The 14,826-nt window shown below is 42.4% G+C and overlaps 1 protein-coding gene across 1 annotated transcript in view; it reads right to left on the bottom strand.

The window, feature by feature from the left end:
• Nucleotides 1-1,126: 1,126 nt before the first annotated feature.
• FAM135B (family with sequence similarity 135 member B) overlaps nt 1,127-14,826 on the bottom strand; it is a 283,291-nt gene continuing 269,591 nt past the window's right edge. The window contains exons 16-20 of the mRNA XM_069465957.1: nt 12,294-12,391; nt 10,764-10,915; nt 8,583-8,693; nt 7,791-7,904; nt 1,127-3,899 (exon numbers count right to left, since the gene is read on the bottom strand). Of these exons, the coding sequence (XP_069322058.1) occupies nt 3,694-3,899; nt 7,791-7,904; nt 8,583-8,693; nt 10,764-10,915; nt 12,294-12,391 (681 nt within the window). The 3' untranslated portion in view covers nt 1,127-3,693. The remainder of the gene's footprint in view (nt 3,900-7,790; nt 7,905-8,582; nt 8,694-10,763; nt 10,916-12,293; nt 12,392-14,826) is intronic.

Genomic DNA, 14,826 nt, shown 5'->3' with positions numbered 1-14,826 from the left:
CAGCTTCTCTCTATGAGAAGCCCAGCAGACACATTGACTATGCTCCTCAATGGCAATTTCAGAAATGAGTGACGGGTGAAGGATGTGGCCAAGGACTTCTTCCAAACAAGGGGCATCAGATCTCTCCCACAGAGCCAGCTCTGGAGAGGGACATGATGGCAGGCGCAGGCTGTGGCCTTCCAGAGACCCTCATCTCTAAGTGGAAACTTTCCTACTATTACAAATAATGGAAAGTTCCTCCCAAGAAAATAAAAATCCTGTACAGCAGCTGACATCTCACATCTTTGTCACTCTTGTACTGGAATTCTCCATCTGCCTATTCAGTGGCCAAAGATTCCAATGTGTGCTCTCTCTTGCTCTGTCTGTGTCTCACCTTGAGCCCTTTGCTCATTGGAACCCCACAACCCACCTTCCCCTGGCCAGCTCCTACTCAGTCTTCATGTCTTGGCTTAGACACGAGGCCTTTACTGAACACCCCCATCGCACACCCCTGGTGTAGGTTGATGTCCCCACTCCGAGCACACACAAGTGTGCACCTACCTCCTATCACTGCTGCGGGGCCTACCCACTTTGCTTTCCCATTAGACTGTCTGTGTTCCTCGCTAGATGGTGCACTACTGCATCTTACCATTACATCCCTGGCACAGAGCGGGCCCTCCATACAAATCTGTCGAATGAATGACTGAAATAATGAAAGTGTGTACATAGTGGTGACTGGTTGTGCAAAGCAGTCTCACCTTTCCAGTCTCACTCTCAAGTAAGACTTCTTGGCCTTCCCCAGGCAATGAGGAGTGGACATCCAGGACCCACACGCACCTGCCCAGGCCTGCAGGAGTCCTCACTACATCTCATTGCAGCGACAAGGCTGGATCTCCCTTAAATCCTTGAGAGCAGGGACTGTGTGTTGTAGCTTTGTGCTTCCTTTGGGCACAGACTGAAGTTGCTCAGTAAATACCAGGGAACTGCAGAAACCAACAGGAGGCTTCTGTCTCTGCACTTTCTCCCAGGTCCATAGCTCTCCGTCTGCTTTCGACTTGCCATTGAGGGATTTATTTTGTCCCAGAGTGACTTTAGGTCCAAATCTGCTCCTCTGGATTTATTTGGCTTATAAACAACAAAATTCCAATTAATCTCAGTATCAGCAATTTTTATTTCTAACTAGTTTTGGGAAACTTAACAAATCATAAAAATCAAAAAAAAAAAAAAAAACCCCACCAAAAACTACACAGTGAATGAAGACATACTAGACCAGTATCTTGGCAGGCATTTTGTCTATAATTTTTATAATCAATAATAGAATGTTGCTGTTTTACATTATTTATATATATTTATATATTTATGTATATATATTAGATATCTATACTTCAATAGAAAGAGACATAAAAAAGCCTTTCCAAATGAGGCATGAGACGCAACACTCGACACTCGTATTTACAAGATAGAGATGTACTTTCTACACAATTATAACAGATGCTCAGAGGCCAGAGAGGGTTTACAAAGACAGCACAACACCCCTGTAAAAAAGAGGTGCACCATGCAGCTGGACGTTTATTGCCATTAGTTCTCGCTATGTCCAGACAGCATATTGAAGTTAAAAATGGCATCTGGTTATTGGAAAAGATGATGATCATCGGATTCATCCTGGCTCCATAACCGCTGGCTACATGGTCTTTCAAATGACCAGGGAACGACAAATGCTGCTGATGGGCATTGGAGACACAACATGAAATGCGCTCATGAGGGGGACAGGGCTCATCACTTGGCCAGAAAGGAGAAGTTGCTACAAACCTGTTGTCCTGCACTGAGAGTGGGCACTTGTCTAGGCCAGAAAACACAACGGCATGGGCTGCACGGCTAGGAAACGAATGGCTCCAGGGAATAGAGTGAATGTGGTGCTGTTCATGAGTAGCCGGAGTCCCTGGCCAGCACTGACTCGGGAACTCGGAAAAGAATTCCCAGTGGGAAAGTGACCAGAGGACTTAGTGAACCATGTGTGTTAAGACCAGGATATAACGAGAATTCAGAAAAGACTCATAAACCCGAATCCGCTATGTGGACGCCTGCCTCTGCAGACTCCACCTGCCACCCTCCCCTAATGCCATCCCCCTAAAAAACTTTTTTTTTTTAAAGAAATCCAGGTGTCTAATCTGCTAAGTTGCCTATCTGGTCTTGTTTCCCATGGTCTGCATTTGTTTTTCAAAGCCACATTGTTCATTGGCAAGGATCTAAAATTCTCAGATGAGCCTAGATTCACTTGGCTTTGTCACCACAGCATCAGTAACCTAGAGTCATGGGCCAGGTGCTGGGATCAGGAACCTGGTTCCAGGTGAGTTTCTGTACTTCAGAAGGGACTATTTTGTAGGAGCAGGAGCTTTCATCTCCAGAAGATGATGTATCTCCTGTGCTCTTCATTCCTACTGCCCAGGTTCATGCCTTCCTTCCGTACAGCTAAATGATTCTTTAGGCTTCCTTTAGCCCTTAGAGTGTATTCGGTTTTGGGGACCATATTAGACATCCTGGTAATTTTCAAAACTTCTCCTTAACAGTTTGAGTCTTCGTTCTAGCTGTTGTTCTCCAATCTGATCTCACTTTTATCCCTGTTGTCTATTGATTTTTATGAATGGTGACCTTTCCTAGCCCTTTATTTTCCTAAGGCAAGAAGACATTTCTATTGAAAGATAACCATCACCCCTTCTTAGAGCTCCCCTGAGGTTTTAATCCAGCACTACTCCCTTCAGATATCTTTCTCCTTCCATGGAGAGCAGAAGCAGGGGCCATGTTAATGGTTTTAATTTTTTGCAATTGCATCAAATGCTAACATGGCATTTCTTTGGATGTACCAGCAGGAGCTTCACACATGTGTGCATTATTCCCAGTGACCCCTTCTGCTAGGTTCAGTCTCACTCTGTTCCCCACCACAGACAGAGATGTAAGCAATCACAAACATGATTTGTGGAGCAGGGCTATGCATAGACAGTCTGGGGAACTAGGTGGAGCAACTATATGTGCCCTAGAGATGTGTTTGTTTGTAGCAAATGTATGTTTACCAATAGTGTCACCTTTATCCCTCCTTAAGTCACCCCACTCACTGCTGTAATGAAATGCAACTGGGATTGATAAAGCATTCTTTTGTGTCTTGTTTTGAAAACATAAAGAGAGAATATGAACACGGGCATCACATTTTCTTGAACAAGTGGCACATTTGAATCTATTAAGGGTTCTAAATATGTTCCACTTCTGCGCAGAGGTTAACCTGAGTTCTGAAATGCTTGTGTGCACTTGATTTAATCAAAAATGATAAAGCTATGAGCTAGTGACATACTGTACAAATCTAGTTAAACTGGAGCTACCTCTCAGTGAGCCAGTGGTGGTTAAAAAGGTGGGCTCACCAACTCCAAGTATCTTGTCTCTTTTTTGGTCTCATATTTTTCCCAGAAAGCATCTTGAATGAGACTCCAGAGGGCTAGACAAATTCAAGCAAAGTCTGTTGTCATTTATACTCTTTGTTGGGCTTTCCCAAATCTCCAAAAGCACCTCTAATGTCCGGTTCCACCCAGCCTCCACACCTCACCACCGTTCTCTTGGAGCTTCACCTTGAAATGATGAGGTCTATAAAAGCATGTCTCAGCTAAAGCTCTGGATCAATCTTAATCGCTTCTGGTGAGTTACCCAAAGCCTGCTCCCACAATGCCACTACTTGAAATAGTTGAGTCCCGCCACCAAGAAAAACTTCTCTAGGAAGAGTTCTGAATCCAGCACAGCGATGTGAGCTGCACGGCCGATCAGGGTGTTGGCAGTGTTGGGCAGCGCGTGGAACACGTTGTGTCGGATTAAAGTGCAGTCCTTGGCTTCAACCAGAGGGCCCAGAAGGTTGTTGATCATTTCCGCATAAACTGGCCCTGTAAGGAGGGAAGAAAGATATGAGGCTGGTGCAGAAGTTAGCAGTGGAATCTAGAGAAAAACACTGGATGTGTGTCAGGATCCCATTCCTGAGCAGACCTTCATATACCAATTTCCAACATCCTCCTAATGTTAGTGAAATAGATAGGAAATAAAATCAAAGTTCTCTTTGTCTAGTCATTACAATAGCAGGTTCAGAAGGAGGCTTCCACATGGTGGCTTTGGGGACCTGTGCATTAGAAGCTGTGACAGAATGGGGGTGGGTAGGTATTTGTGTTTCTCAATGCAGCACTGTGCCTCTCAGCAGGAGATCAGAGAAGGAGGTGTGCAGGCACTAGGGAAGACCCTCAATCAGAGATTCAAGTTCTATTTCAGGGGACCTTAGGGGCTGGAGACACATCTCAACAGAGAAGAGGAAGCAGACATCTCCAGATGTCATGCATTATACAAGCCGTGTGGCATTTCACCCTTCTCCCCTGATTCCGGGTGCCAGGTAGAAGGAGGAGGAGAATTCATGCCATGGACCATGGACCTGGCACCATGCCAGGAGCCTTTGTTTTTTTTCTTTTTTTCTCCCTTCTCAGAGTCTTGGTAGGATCTTTGAGGTGAAGGAAGTTGAAATGTAAAATTGAAATAATTAGGGATTTGGCTGTGAACAATCTCTTTTTAGCCATGACAATCCCGCTGAAAAGAACTTGGGGTTAAATTAAATTGTATGATCCTTCCCAAGAGCCCATTAATGTTTTAATATAGTAGTCATTACAGTAGGTAATAATATGCTAACAGGTTATCATGCTATAAAAATGTTATGCATTAAGTATTCTTTTCAGAGGGAAAATGAAAATCAGCCAAAATTCAGCAACAAAGGAATGGTTAAGTTAACCATGCTTAATGGACTGGTTAAATAATTTTATATACCTTTAAAATGATGTATATGAATACTAAATAATAACAGGAATAATGCATGAATGTTGCCAATAAGTGGAAATAGAGGCATATTTTTGTTACATCCATTCCATAATTTGTTTCAATTGCACATGCAATAGAAGTCAGAAGGTCATTTATTAGGAACAAAAGTCATTCAAAACGTAGTGATTACTCAACCACACAACCAAATCACTTCATGCAGAAACTGTTATTAGTTTCAAAAGCTCTTTGCTTTTTTTTCAGATGGTCTCACTCTGTTACTCAGGCTAGAGTGCAGTGGCATCATCATAACTCACTACAACCTCAAACTCCTGGGCTCAAGCAATCCTCCTGCTGCAGCTTCCTGAGTAGCTAGGACTACAGGCACACGCAACCATGCCGGATAATTTTTCTATTTTTTGTAGAGACAGGGGTCTCCCTATGTTGCTCAGGCTGGTCTTTAACTTCTGGCCTCAAGCCATCCTCCCACCTCGGCCTTCCAAAGGGCTTGAATTACAAGCTTGAGCCACTGCATCCAGCCTGGTTCCATAAGCTCTTGAAACAATCCTTGGTAATTTTTTTTTAAACATATATAGCAAACTCTTAATTTTTCTTTCCCTTAAATGTGGTACCATTTTTATCTTCATTGACTTTTGAGATAGGAGCAAATTATCTACATGACAATGTAGTGATTAAATTGGGAGGTTACACAAAGATAGAGGAGGTTGGGAGGTATTTTATTTTAAAACTTTTGATAAATAGAAATATTGGTACTTCTTCTAGGGAAAAAAAACCTTAAAAGCAATAATCACATACAAAGTAAATTGCATATCAAAATTTTTTATATGTTTAATTCACCAACTAAGCCATATTTCTTAATTATCATTTAAAAATATACCAGAAAATATAAACTTAAGAAAAGAGAGTGCTATTTTTCTCAAGATGACTGACAGGATCATTAATCAATTTAAGTCATATATAAACATCCTATAAAGATGGATGGATTTTCCTTAAATGGTCATTGTGAAGATTAAATGAAGTAAGCGAAGTGCCTGAATTGTGCCTGGCACATAGTAAATACAGCTTTGCTATTCTAGAGGAGGGATGGGCAAACTTTCTCTGAAAATGTTTTAGGCTTTCCAGGACACACAGCCTCTGTCATAACTACTGAACTTAGCTAGGCAACTATAGCATGAAAGTAGCCATGAATAATATGTAGATGAAGGGGTGTGGCTGTGTTATAATAAAACTTTATTTACACTTAGAGAGGTGAATCGGATAGGCTTGTGGATCATAGTTGTTGACTCTGTTCTTAAGCCTTTACCAGGTTAAAGTTTCACCAAAAATACTTCTCGATGTCAGGAAAATAAAGTAGGCAAGGAAAATTAGCAAATGCCTGCACAAGGAAAACATTTGGGGATCTATTGGTAATAACTGTGTTTGGTCATGTCTGAACTTAAAACCAAGTCATTGACTCTTTGTTTATTGTCACAGTTCTTTGTTTATAATTGTCACAGGGGCAGTTAGAAATAATAAAAAATGGATAAAATATATATGAGAAAAGCACTAATATTTAAAAACTATTAGCAAACATCTTTAAATTAATATTTAATCTCAGAGATAGTAGGGTTAGACAGGCATGCACTAATATACTATAGGTGTAGCTGATGTCATTATTTTAGGTGAAAATTTGTCAAAAAATTTCAAGAGTATTAGCTCATTGATATTTTCCTCCAATAATACTACTACTGTGAGTCAATTTTAATGATTTATTTATAAAAAGTATACAAAGTTTTTCATCACATAATTTTTAAAAAAACCTCTGGAAGCAATTTATATGTAAAAATAATTGGCACACTGTTAATTATATTATAGTATATCCATAAATATGGTATATAATTCTTAAAATGTGCTTATACTTATGATATGTTATTAACATGGGCAAATGAATATGACATCATTCTCATCAGACCATACCAAAAATTATAACTTTTAATATGAATACAGATGCAAAGAGACTAAAAGAAAAACCTGAAAGGCAAGTGGTAGTAGAGGTACAATTGGATATAATCACAACTTATTTAAATACGCTTGCCTTTTCAAGATGTTCCATAATTGGACACTTTTCAGTCAGAAAAAGTATCATTTTGCAATGTGCCTCATGTTACTTTTAAGTACATATTCTAGACAGTATAAAGCACAATGCTATTTATGTATTATAATTAATATTCAAATTTTTTTGTCAAAATTCCTATTGGATTTTCTAGGTCCCAGTAAAAATTTTGGATATACCCATCCATACATTGGCACCAAATCTTTGGACCTTTGGTGGACTACTTTTTTTAAAATGCCTTAAATATAACAAAAATACCATTTACTTAAAAAAAAAAAACAATCAAAATACCTGATGTAGAAATAAACTAATTACTCAAAGTAGACCAGGAATGCCAGCCCACGTTCCTATCCTGGTTGCCTGGAAAACACCTACCTGTCCTATAAAACCTAACTCAAATGTCACCTCCATGGATCTTTGCCTGACTCTGCCCTATGTCATATCCACCTTCCTTGCTACATCCATGCATTGAGCATTCTTTTATTTTTTGACTCATCACATTGTACTCTCATTGCTAGTACTTGCCTGATGCCCCAGCTGGACAACAGCCTGAGGGCCAGGCCTGTCTCAGGAATTCTACATCCCAGCTATCTTATTTCAGTGGCTGGCACACAACAGGACTGAACAAAAGTTTCATGATCTAATAAGCACGCGACTGTTTTTTGCACCAAAGCAGCATCTGGGACAATAGCATCGAGGTATGTACACACACTCAGGTGAGCCATTCCCAGCCCATCACACCATTCTGAGATAAACATGGCACTACATTACCCAGAGCCCAGGTGTCCCTAACAGGCACAGTCCGTTTCCTGGATATACTGTTGTTTTTTAAATCAGAAAGTCCCTAAGGAAAACATTAAATGCAGCTTACCTGTGTGTCTGTCTTTGAGGGCAGTTTTACACATTTCGATCCTGGCTGAATGAAATGGCACGTAGCGGTCTTGTGGAGAAGCAACCAGCACGACATTTTTAAAATACTGCAGCCCTGCAACGATTAGCCAGTTGAGTGTTTTATACCCAGCAAGTTTCAACTTGGAGGCGTAGGGGTATGAGAAGAGCCAATGTTTACAGAAGGATGGACAGTGGATGACTGAACCGGGCTTGCGTGGCAGGACTGAGCAGGCCAGTCCGTCAGCCCCTGGGCTCCCTCGCTGGCCATGGAGCCCACGCAGCCGTGACCGTTATCGCTGCCGTCTGCTGTGGTCATTCCCATGATGCAGGCAGGGTCTTCACACTTTGTGCACTTCCACCTTACAGAGTGCGAGTGAAGGCGTGATACCAGGCCTTCCTGAGAACAGCCCCTGTCTCCCACCGCACAGTCAACAGAATTGGACAATGCTGCATCTGCCCTTTTTATAGGCGGGCCTGTGCCTGGGTGAAGTTGGCCCAGCTGGGCCTGTGCAATTAGAACATTAAAAGCTTGGTAGGAAGTGGAAGCTATAGCTTCTGTGTGTCAAGATGACCCCATACACACCTCGGTCTCATCTCTCATGTGCCTCGTGTATGACAGGCCAAGAGAAGCAGGGTTCTTGGGTAGCTGCTGGCTTCCCAATGAGCTAAACCAGCTTTGCATGTGCATGAATCAACACAGCATTAAAGCTAATTTGCGTCTCAGGAGCTGGCTCTCAAACTCATGAATGCAGGTGTGTAGGAAACCACCCACCTGTTTTTTGGCTTAGTTGATAGAGGAAACATTTGCGCAAGTCAGCATTATCCCTGAAGGTCAGCTGCAGTAGAGACCCAGACTTCTTCAGTTTCTGCATGAGCCACAAGCCTAGGAAGACAAGATTAAAAAAAAAAAAAAAAAAAAAACACACCAAAAATGAAAAACATAAAACAAAAAAGAATTGGAGTGGAATTGGGAAAAGATTAATGATAAATTGCAAAGTTTAGTTAAGAGAGTAGTAGGCATTTTAGCAAATACTTGGGAAGTCAGAGGTAAATTTGTATTCTTATGCACTGGTGGTATGGATATAAAATCATCCTACAAAATGATACAGCAACAGGCTTTGGAGTCAAGAAACTATCCATACCTTTTGATCCATTCAATCTCCTGAAAAATGAAGCCTAAGGACATAATACTCAATATGAAAAGTACGTAAGAATAATCCTTACAGATGCATTTAGGATACTGTAAAACTAATAAACATCTTATTTCAGGACCCGTCCATTCAGCTATGCTTATGCAAACACCAACATTGATGAGTGTAAGTATGTCACCACAACAAATGAATGTGATAGAAGCACAAGGAAATAAACAAGATACAGTGTTATTATATTGATTTCTACGTCAATGTGTAAGTATGCACAGATAAGTAGAATGGACTATACAAACTTATTCTAGATGTGCTTAGAGTGGAAGAATTACTGGCGTTGCCTCATTTTTTAATGTTTTGTGATGTTGCAAGATTACTTTATAATTATGGGGGAAAAACGTGCTTTAACTCATTTGTTTTTGCCCAAAGAATGGCTTCCTTGGTTTGTGAAGACAGAGTGCAGAGGAAAGTACTTCTATTAACAAATGTGTCAATGTGTCAGAAAACTCATGTTCACAAGCAATGGCCTCAAAATAAAAGTAAACAAAGTAATCTCACCCATGTCAGGAGGAAACCATCGGAGTGTAGGGAGGGTACAGGGAACAGTGGCAGAGGCCTGGAAGATTGGCAGGGATAGGGGAGCTCATCAGGGGCGACCCTAATGCCACATAATGGGTTTGAACAATTGGGGACTGGTGTATTTGTTAGGAGCATGATTTAATAAACTATTTATTATTATATAAGACCCAAGGACCTACTTGGGCTTCCATCCACCAAATCATGTCACTTGCTCGGCTCACACCTAGTGTAGTAGGATCTACACTACTGTGTCTGCAGGGTGAGTCTAACGTCCCCTCACGTCACGGGAGGCCTTTCAGTGCCTGGCTCCTGCTGAGGGCTTCATCATCATCTCCTGCTCAGTCAAAACATGCTACATTTCTGTGCAAAGAACTACCTGCAGTTTGCTGATTATACCAGATTATACCATATTGTTACATGTGCTATTTCTTCTGCAAAGAAAACACTTTCCACCATTCAATGTCTTGGAAATTCTGCTCATCTACCAAAATGTGTCGAGCTCTGCTTCTTTACCCTCTGTGACACGCTTCCCTTACAACACAGATGAAATCGTCGCAGCCTCAAAGCCATACAAGCAAGCAATATAGGGTTCAGCTATATCCAGCCTTCCATAAATGCTAGTGAACTTCATGTTTCTTCCCCTGTTTAATCCTCAAGAATTCTATGACGCACACACACACACACCCCCATGTGCCATAGATATGTATACACACATAGACCATATACATATCTATATGCATACACACATACACATGCCATAAATGTATTCATACATATACATAAACACACATATATCACACACACGATCTCCATTTCACAAACAAGGAAAATGAGTATCAGAGATTAAATGTCTTGGCCTGAGTCTTCCCTCAGTGTCTTGGCCAGAACTTAACCACAGGATGGTCATGGAAATGACATGATTCAGAGCCCATGTTCTTTTCATCACAACATTGTGCCTTGTCAATCTTTTCTAACCAGAAACCCATGAACATCACCTTTTTGCTCCCAGAAATTTGAAGGCAGAAAAGATCTTAGAAAATATCTAGTCTCACTTTACCCAGCTCACTCACAAAAGGGCCACATTTCTCAGCCCAGGTCTCTTTCCACCATTCCCCGCTTAGAAGAGGCTCCGAAGTCACAGGATTCCATCAAGAACTTCTGCCTCCAGTTTCGGGTCCCCGATGCCCCAGATGAATTTTGAGAAGTGATGAGGCTTGGAGAAGTCTTACCTGTACTAACCAGAGTACTGTTGTTGTACAGGGTCCCCAGGTGAGGCCCAGACAGTGACAGGAACGTGTGGAGTTTGTTGAGGTAATACCGGAACCGGGGCCGAGTAAGAACCGACCTGATGATGATGTTGCCAAGGGAGTGGCCGATGAAGCTGTGTGGAGACAGAAAGGGTGCAGGTGAGTGCCACGGTGAAGGCCGCTGCTGGGGGAGTGCTGGCCGGACCTGTCCCAGGGCCAGCATCCTCCACCCCACAGTGGGTCGAGCGAAGCTGGCAAAGAGAATGAGGGCGGCTAATTCACCCTCATCAGGTTCCCAAACTCTGGCCATGTTAACCCTGATATGAGGTCTTCAGGGATGGTAGTTCTGGGCCCAGAGTGGTCAGAGGAGAAGCATTGGCATTTTGCATTATCAGAGCCCCTCCCCCTCCCATGTGGTCTCCAGGCCTTCTCAGTCTACCTGGAGGCGGGGAGGGTCCTTTCTGAAATACACCTCTGGGTATTGAACCCTGCTCGTTAAAAGGGTAACGTCCCAACTCCTTAGCCTGCTGATGAGGCCATTCCTAACCTGACTTTGGATGACCTCTGTGATGTTACTCATTCCGTCCTTCACCCACTGTTTATTTCCTGACCTGCCCATTCTCAGCCTACGTTGTATATGACCCCCTCCTACAGGGTCTGCTGCAGCCGTGCTGCTACTTATAGATCCCTGGATTCAACACATCATTACTTTCAAATTAAACAATTATTTAGTGAAAGCCTATTTATGAGAGGTATACCTCCCTACCTTTTCTCATGATAAGCACGAAACCAGGGAAGGGAGGAAATGAATGTTAGCTTACAAAGTTGCATTGCCTAGCTTGCATTCTTTTATTTTTATTTAACCTCTATAGGCCTCAGAGTCATTTATAGAATTAAGGGAGTGATATTTTATCTCTGAACACTAAATGGGATAATGCCTATCAAGGGATTAGCACAATATCTGCATAATTGAATGCTCAACAAATGTAAGCTACTTATTATCATCTTAATCACTGAAATATTTAGACCAAGTTATTTGTTATAGCCTGAGGATAAAAGTAGTACAGACTGAAACCCTCTCATTGGGCAGGCATTCAGCTTTTTGATGCATTGTCTCAGTGCTAGTTCCACTTAATAGATAAGGACCCAGAAGCTCAGAGATTTAGAAAGGATTTAGAAAGATTATAAAAGGTCACACACCTGGTACACTGAGATTCACTTATAGATGTTATAAGAACAAGAATTCAAACCTAGGAATTCTTGTTTTAAGTCCAATATTCTTTCTTTCTCCTGAGCCACAAAATGTTTCTTCTCCCCAACACATACTGTGACAGATAAGAGTGTGTCCATCAACCCTGGTACTCCTGCTCTAATGTAATCTACTCCATTAACAGTCACACAATAACTAGCCCAGTGGTACACAGAAAGGATCATAGCAAACTTGCATACAGCGAACACTCAAAAATGACCCCCTCCTTCCCCCAGCATTAACTACCTGTGGTTTCCTTTTACCTAATTCGGGATATGGAGAGGTTGTACAACTGAATGTGTTGAATGATTTCATCCAATAACCGATCCGTCATGGTATCAAAATCTGCAAATGTGTCCATCTGGAAGAAGAGAGAGGAACATGGTGTTGGGTGTGTTTGTGGCCAAACCCGATTCTGGGCACAGCCTGCTTTCTCCGTGTAACACCACGGTGCACTCTGGGGGTGTGCCTAAGCCTGAGGTTAGAGCCGCAGAGGGAGGTTTGACTTTAGGACAAAAGGCCCACAGACTGGGGCTCTAATGAAGAAACACGGAGATGCTGAAGCATCCTCAGTTAGGAGAGTGACTGAAAACCAAAGGGGGAGATGGGAGGGATAGAGAAGAGTAGCAAGCACGTGACATCCACACCAAGACATGCCTCACTCCAAAGCCCCCGCCCTCCATCTGGCACAGCCTGCAGAGTGTGCAACGAGGCCATGTCCACAGGGCAGATGCCAGCTTTGGGGAGGATCCTAAAGCCACCTGTGTCTTAAGAAGACTGGCTGAAGGATTCAAGAGCATAAAAGGAAGAAGAGAAATGTCACACACGTCTTTAAATATCTGAAGGGTAGGCATAGGGGACACACACTAGATTGGTTTCTATAACTTCAAGTGCCAACCTTAGGAAACTTGGATAGAAACCATGGGGAAGCAGATTTGGGGTCAACATTAAAAAAAATAATAATAAAGTTTCTTGTAAGTGGTGCTGTCCTACATTGTCAGGAGCTGCCCGGAGCTGTGCTGTGCTCCAGGCTGGGAAAGGTGAACAAGAGGTCTCCTGAGTGTTCCTCAGGGTGGTGGAGAAGAGGGTGTGTGGCGGGGAAAAGGAGAGGTTTGGAGAAGGCCTCTAGCACCCACTGCCACCTGCCACCCAGTGAGCCTCACGGCACAAGAGGATGAAGCAACTGCCAAGTCTTTTAGCCTTCCCGGGACAGGAAAGAACCATGTCTGCAGCTCTCCTGCTATGGGACCTGTGCCCTGGACCTGTTGCTCCCCCATCTACACCTCAGTCTCCTTAGCTCCTAAAGGGGGACAGCGTAGCCTGCTCCTTAGCACTTTTTTTTTTTTAAATTGAGGCTCAAGGAAACAAGTGACATGTACCAACAGGAGGAAATCTGTGCCCACAACCTTGAGTTCTCATTACTCTTCCCAAGCTGCTCTCTCTCATTCATAGCTCTTAGCCCACACTTGGTTTCTGGACACAGTTTAATGTGTGTTTATGAATCTGCTCTTGCATTGCTTTCCATCATTTTTTTATATTTAGATCTTATTTCTTCTGCTAGAATATAAGACAGGGACCATAAATAAATGTAGGAACAGAATTTCCAAAGCCAGTCATCTAAGTGTTTTGCCTAAGTGCTTTGCGGACTTTAATCCTCAGATATTGCGTCCTGTAGTTGCAAATGAGAAGACCAACGTCTTTGACTGTTCATTAGTACCTACCCATATGCACCCAAACAGGTGGCCAGGAAATACACTAAGAGCAATGTCTTACATTTGAAAACATTTTTTTCCAAATACTTTTCAAAGTACTTGTAATATTACTTGTGATAAGCTCTGCTCTACTCTGAGATAGCCACAGTTAAAGACTATGTAAAATATACGTAACACACCTGTGACAGATGCTGCTATTATCATTACCTCTAACCTTTCGTAGCCTGTTTCCTTCACTGTAAAATATTAATTCAACAGATTAATCATTAAATAAATGGTTGTAATTATGAGGCCTGAGTTAAGCATGATGAGAAATGCTTTGAAAATCACAGTAGGTTTAAAAAGGAGTATCAGGAACTCCCCAACCAGGGAGTTTGGAAAGGAATATACTACAAATGCATTTGCTTATGAGATTTACAACTTTCAAAAAGTAATGACAATGCATTGTGGAACATAATCAACAGTGAGTGGCCAAACCCTGTAATTAAGTGACTTATAAAGACCCAGCTCTGAAGCCCCTGTGGTATCCGGGTGGAACCCAGCATCAGAGTGTGGCTGGATGTACGCGCCCAGAAGGTTGGTTTCATGACCAGATCTCTCTAGCTAACAACACGCATCGTCCCTGAAAAGAAAACCTCACTGGCACAAAACACAAACACGAAGTCAGCCAGTGCTGCTCACTTCCCTGCCCCCTCCTCTGACCACCCTCGGCATCCTCCCTTAGGCCTGGGTCATGTTTGGCCACACATTAAAGGTGAGTTATCTTCCCAGAGATCACGTATGGTGTCTTTCTCTCCAGGCCAGACTGACAGTGGAGCCCTGTGTCACTCTCAGAACTTCTTTAAGGGGACTGTGGTATCAACATGCAGGAGAACTGTTGTGAAGATGAAATGAGGAAATGGGCACAGAGGACTCAGAAAGCAGCAGATGCTCAAAAAGTGATTCTCTTTTCTCTTCCTTTCATTTATACCTCTTTGTACCACATAGTGCACGACTTTGTATACAGCAGGTGCCAAAGAGAAGGCAACAGGACTGGGCACTAACAGAGGATAAATGACGCATTACCTTCCAATGTTTGCTGCTT

The sequence above is a fragment of the Eulemur rufifrons genome, chromosome 3, assembly GCF_041146395.1.
Source record: "Eulemur rufifrons isolate Redbay chromosome 3, OSU_ERuf_1, whole genome shotgun sequence".
Lineage (NCBI taxonomy): Eukaryota > Metazoa > Chordata > Mammalia > Primates > Lemuridae > Eulemur > Eulemur rufifrons.
The sequence above is the reverse complement of the archived record's forward strand: the minus strand, read 5'-3'. Positions and strand labels throughout refer to the sequence as shown.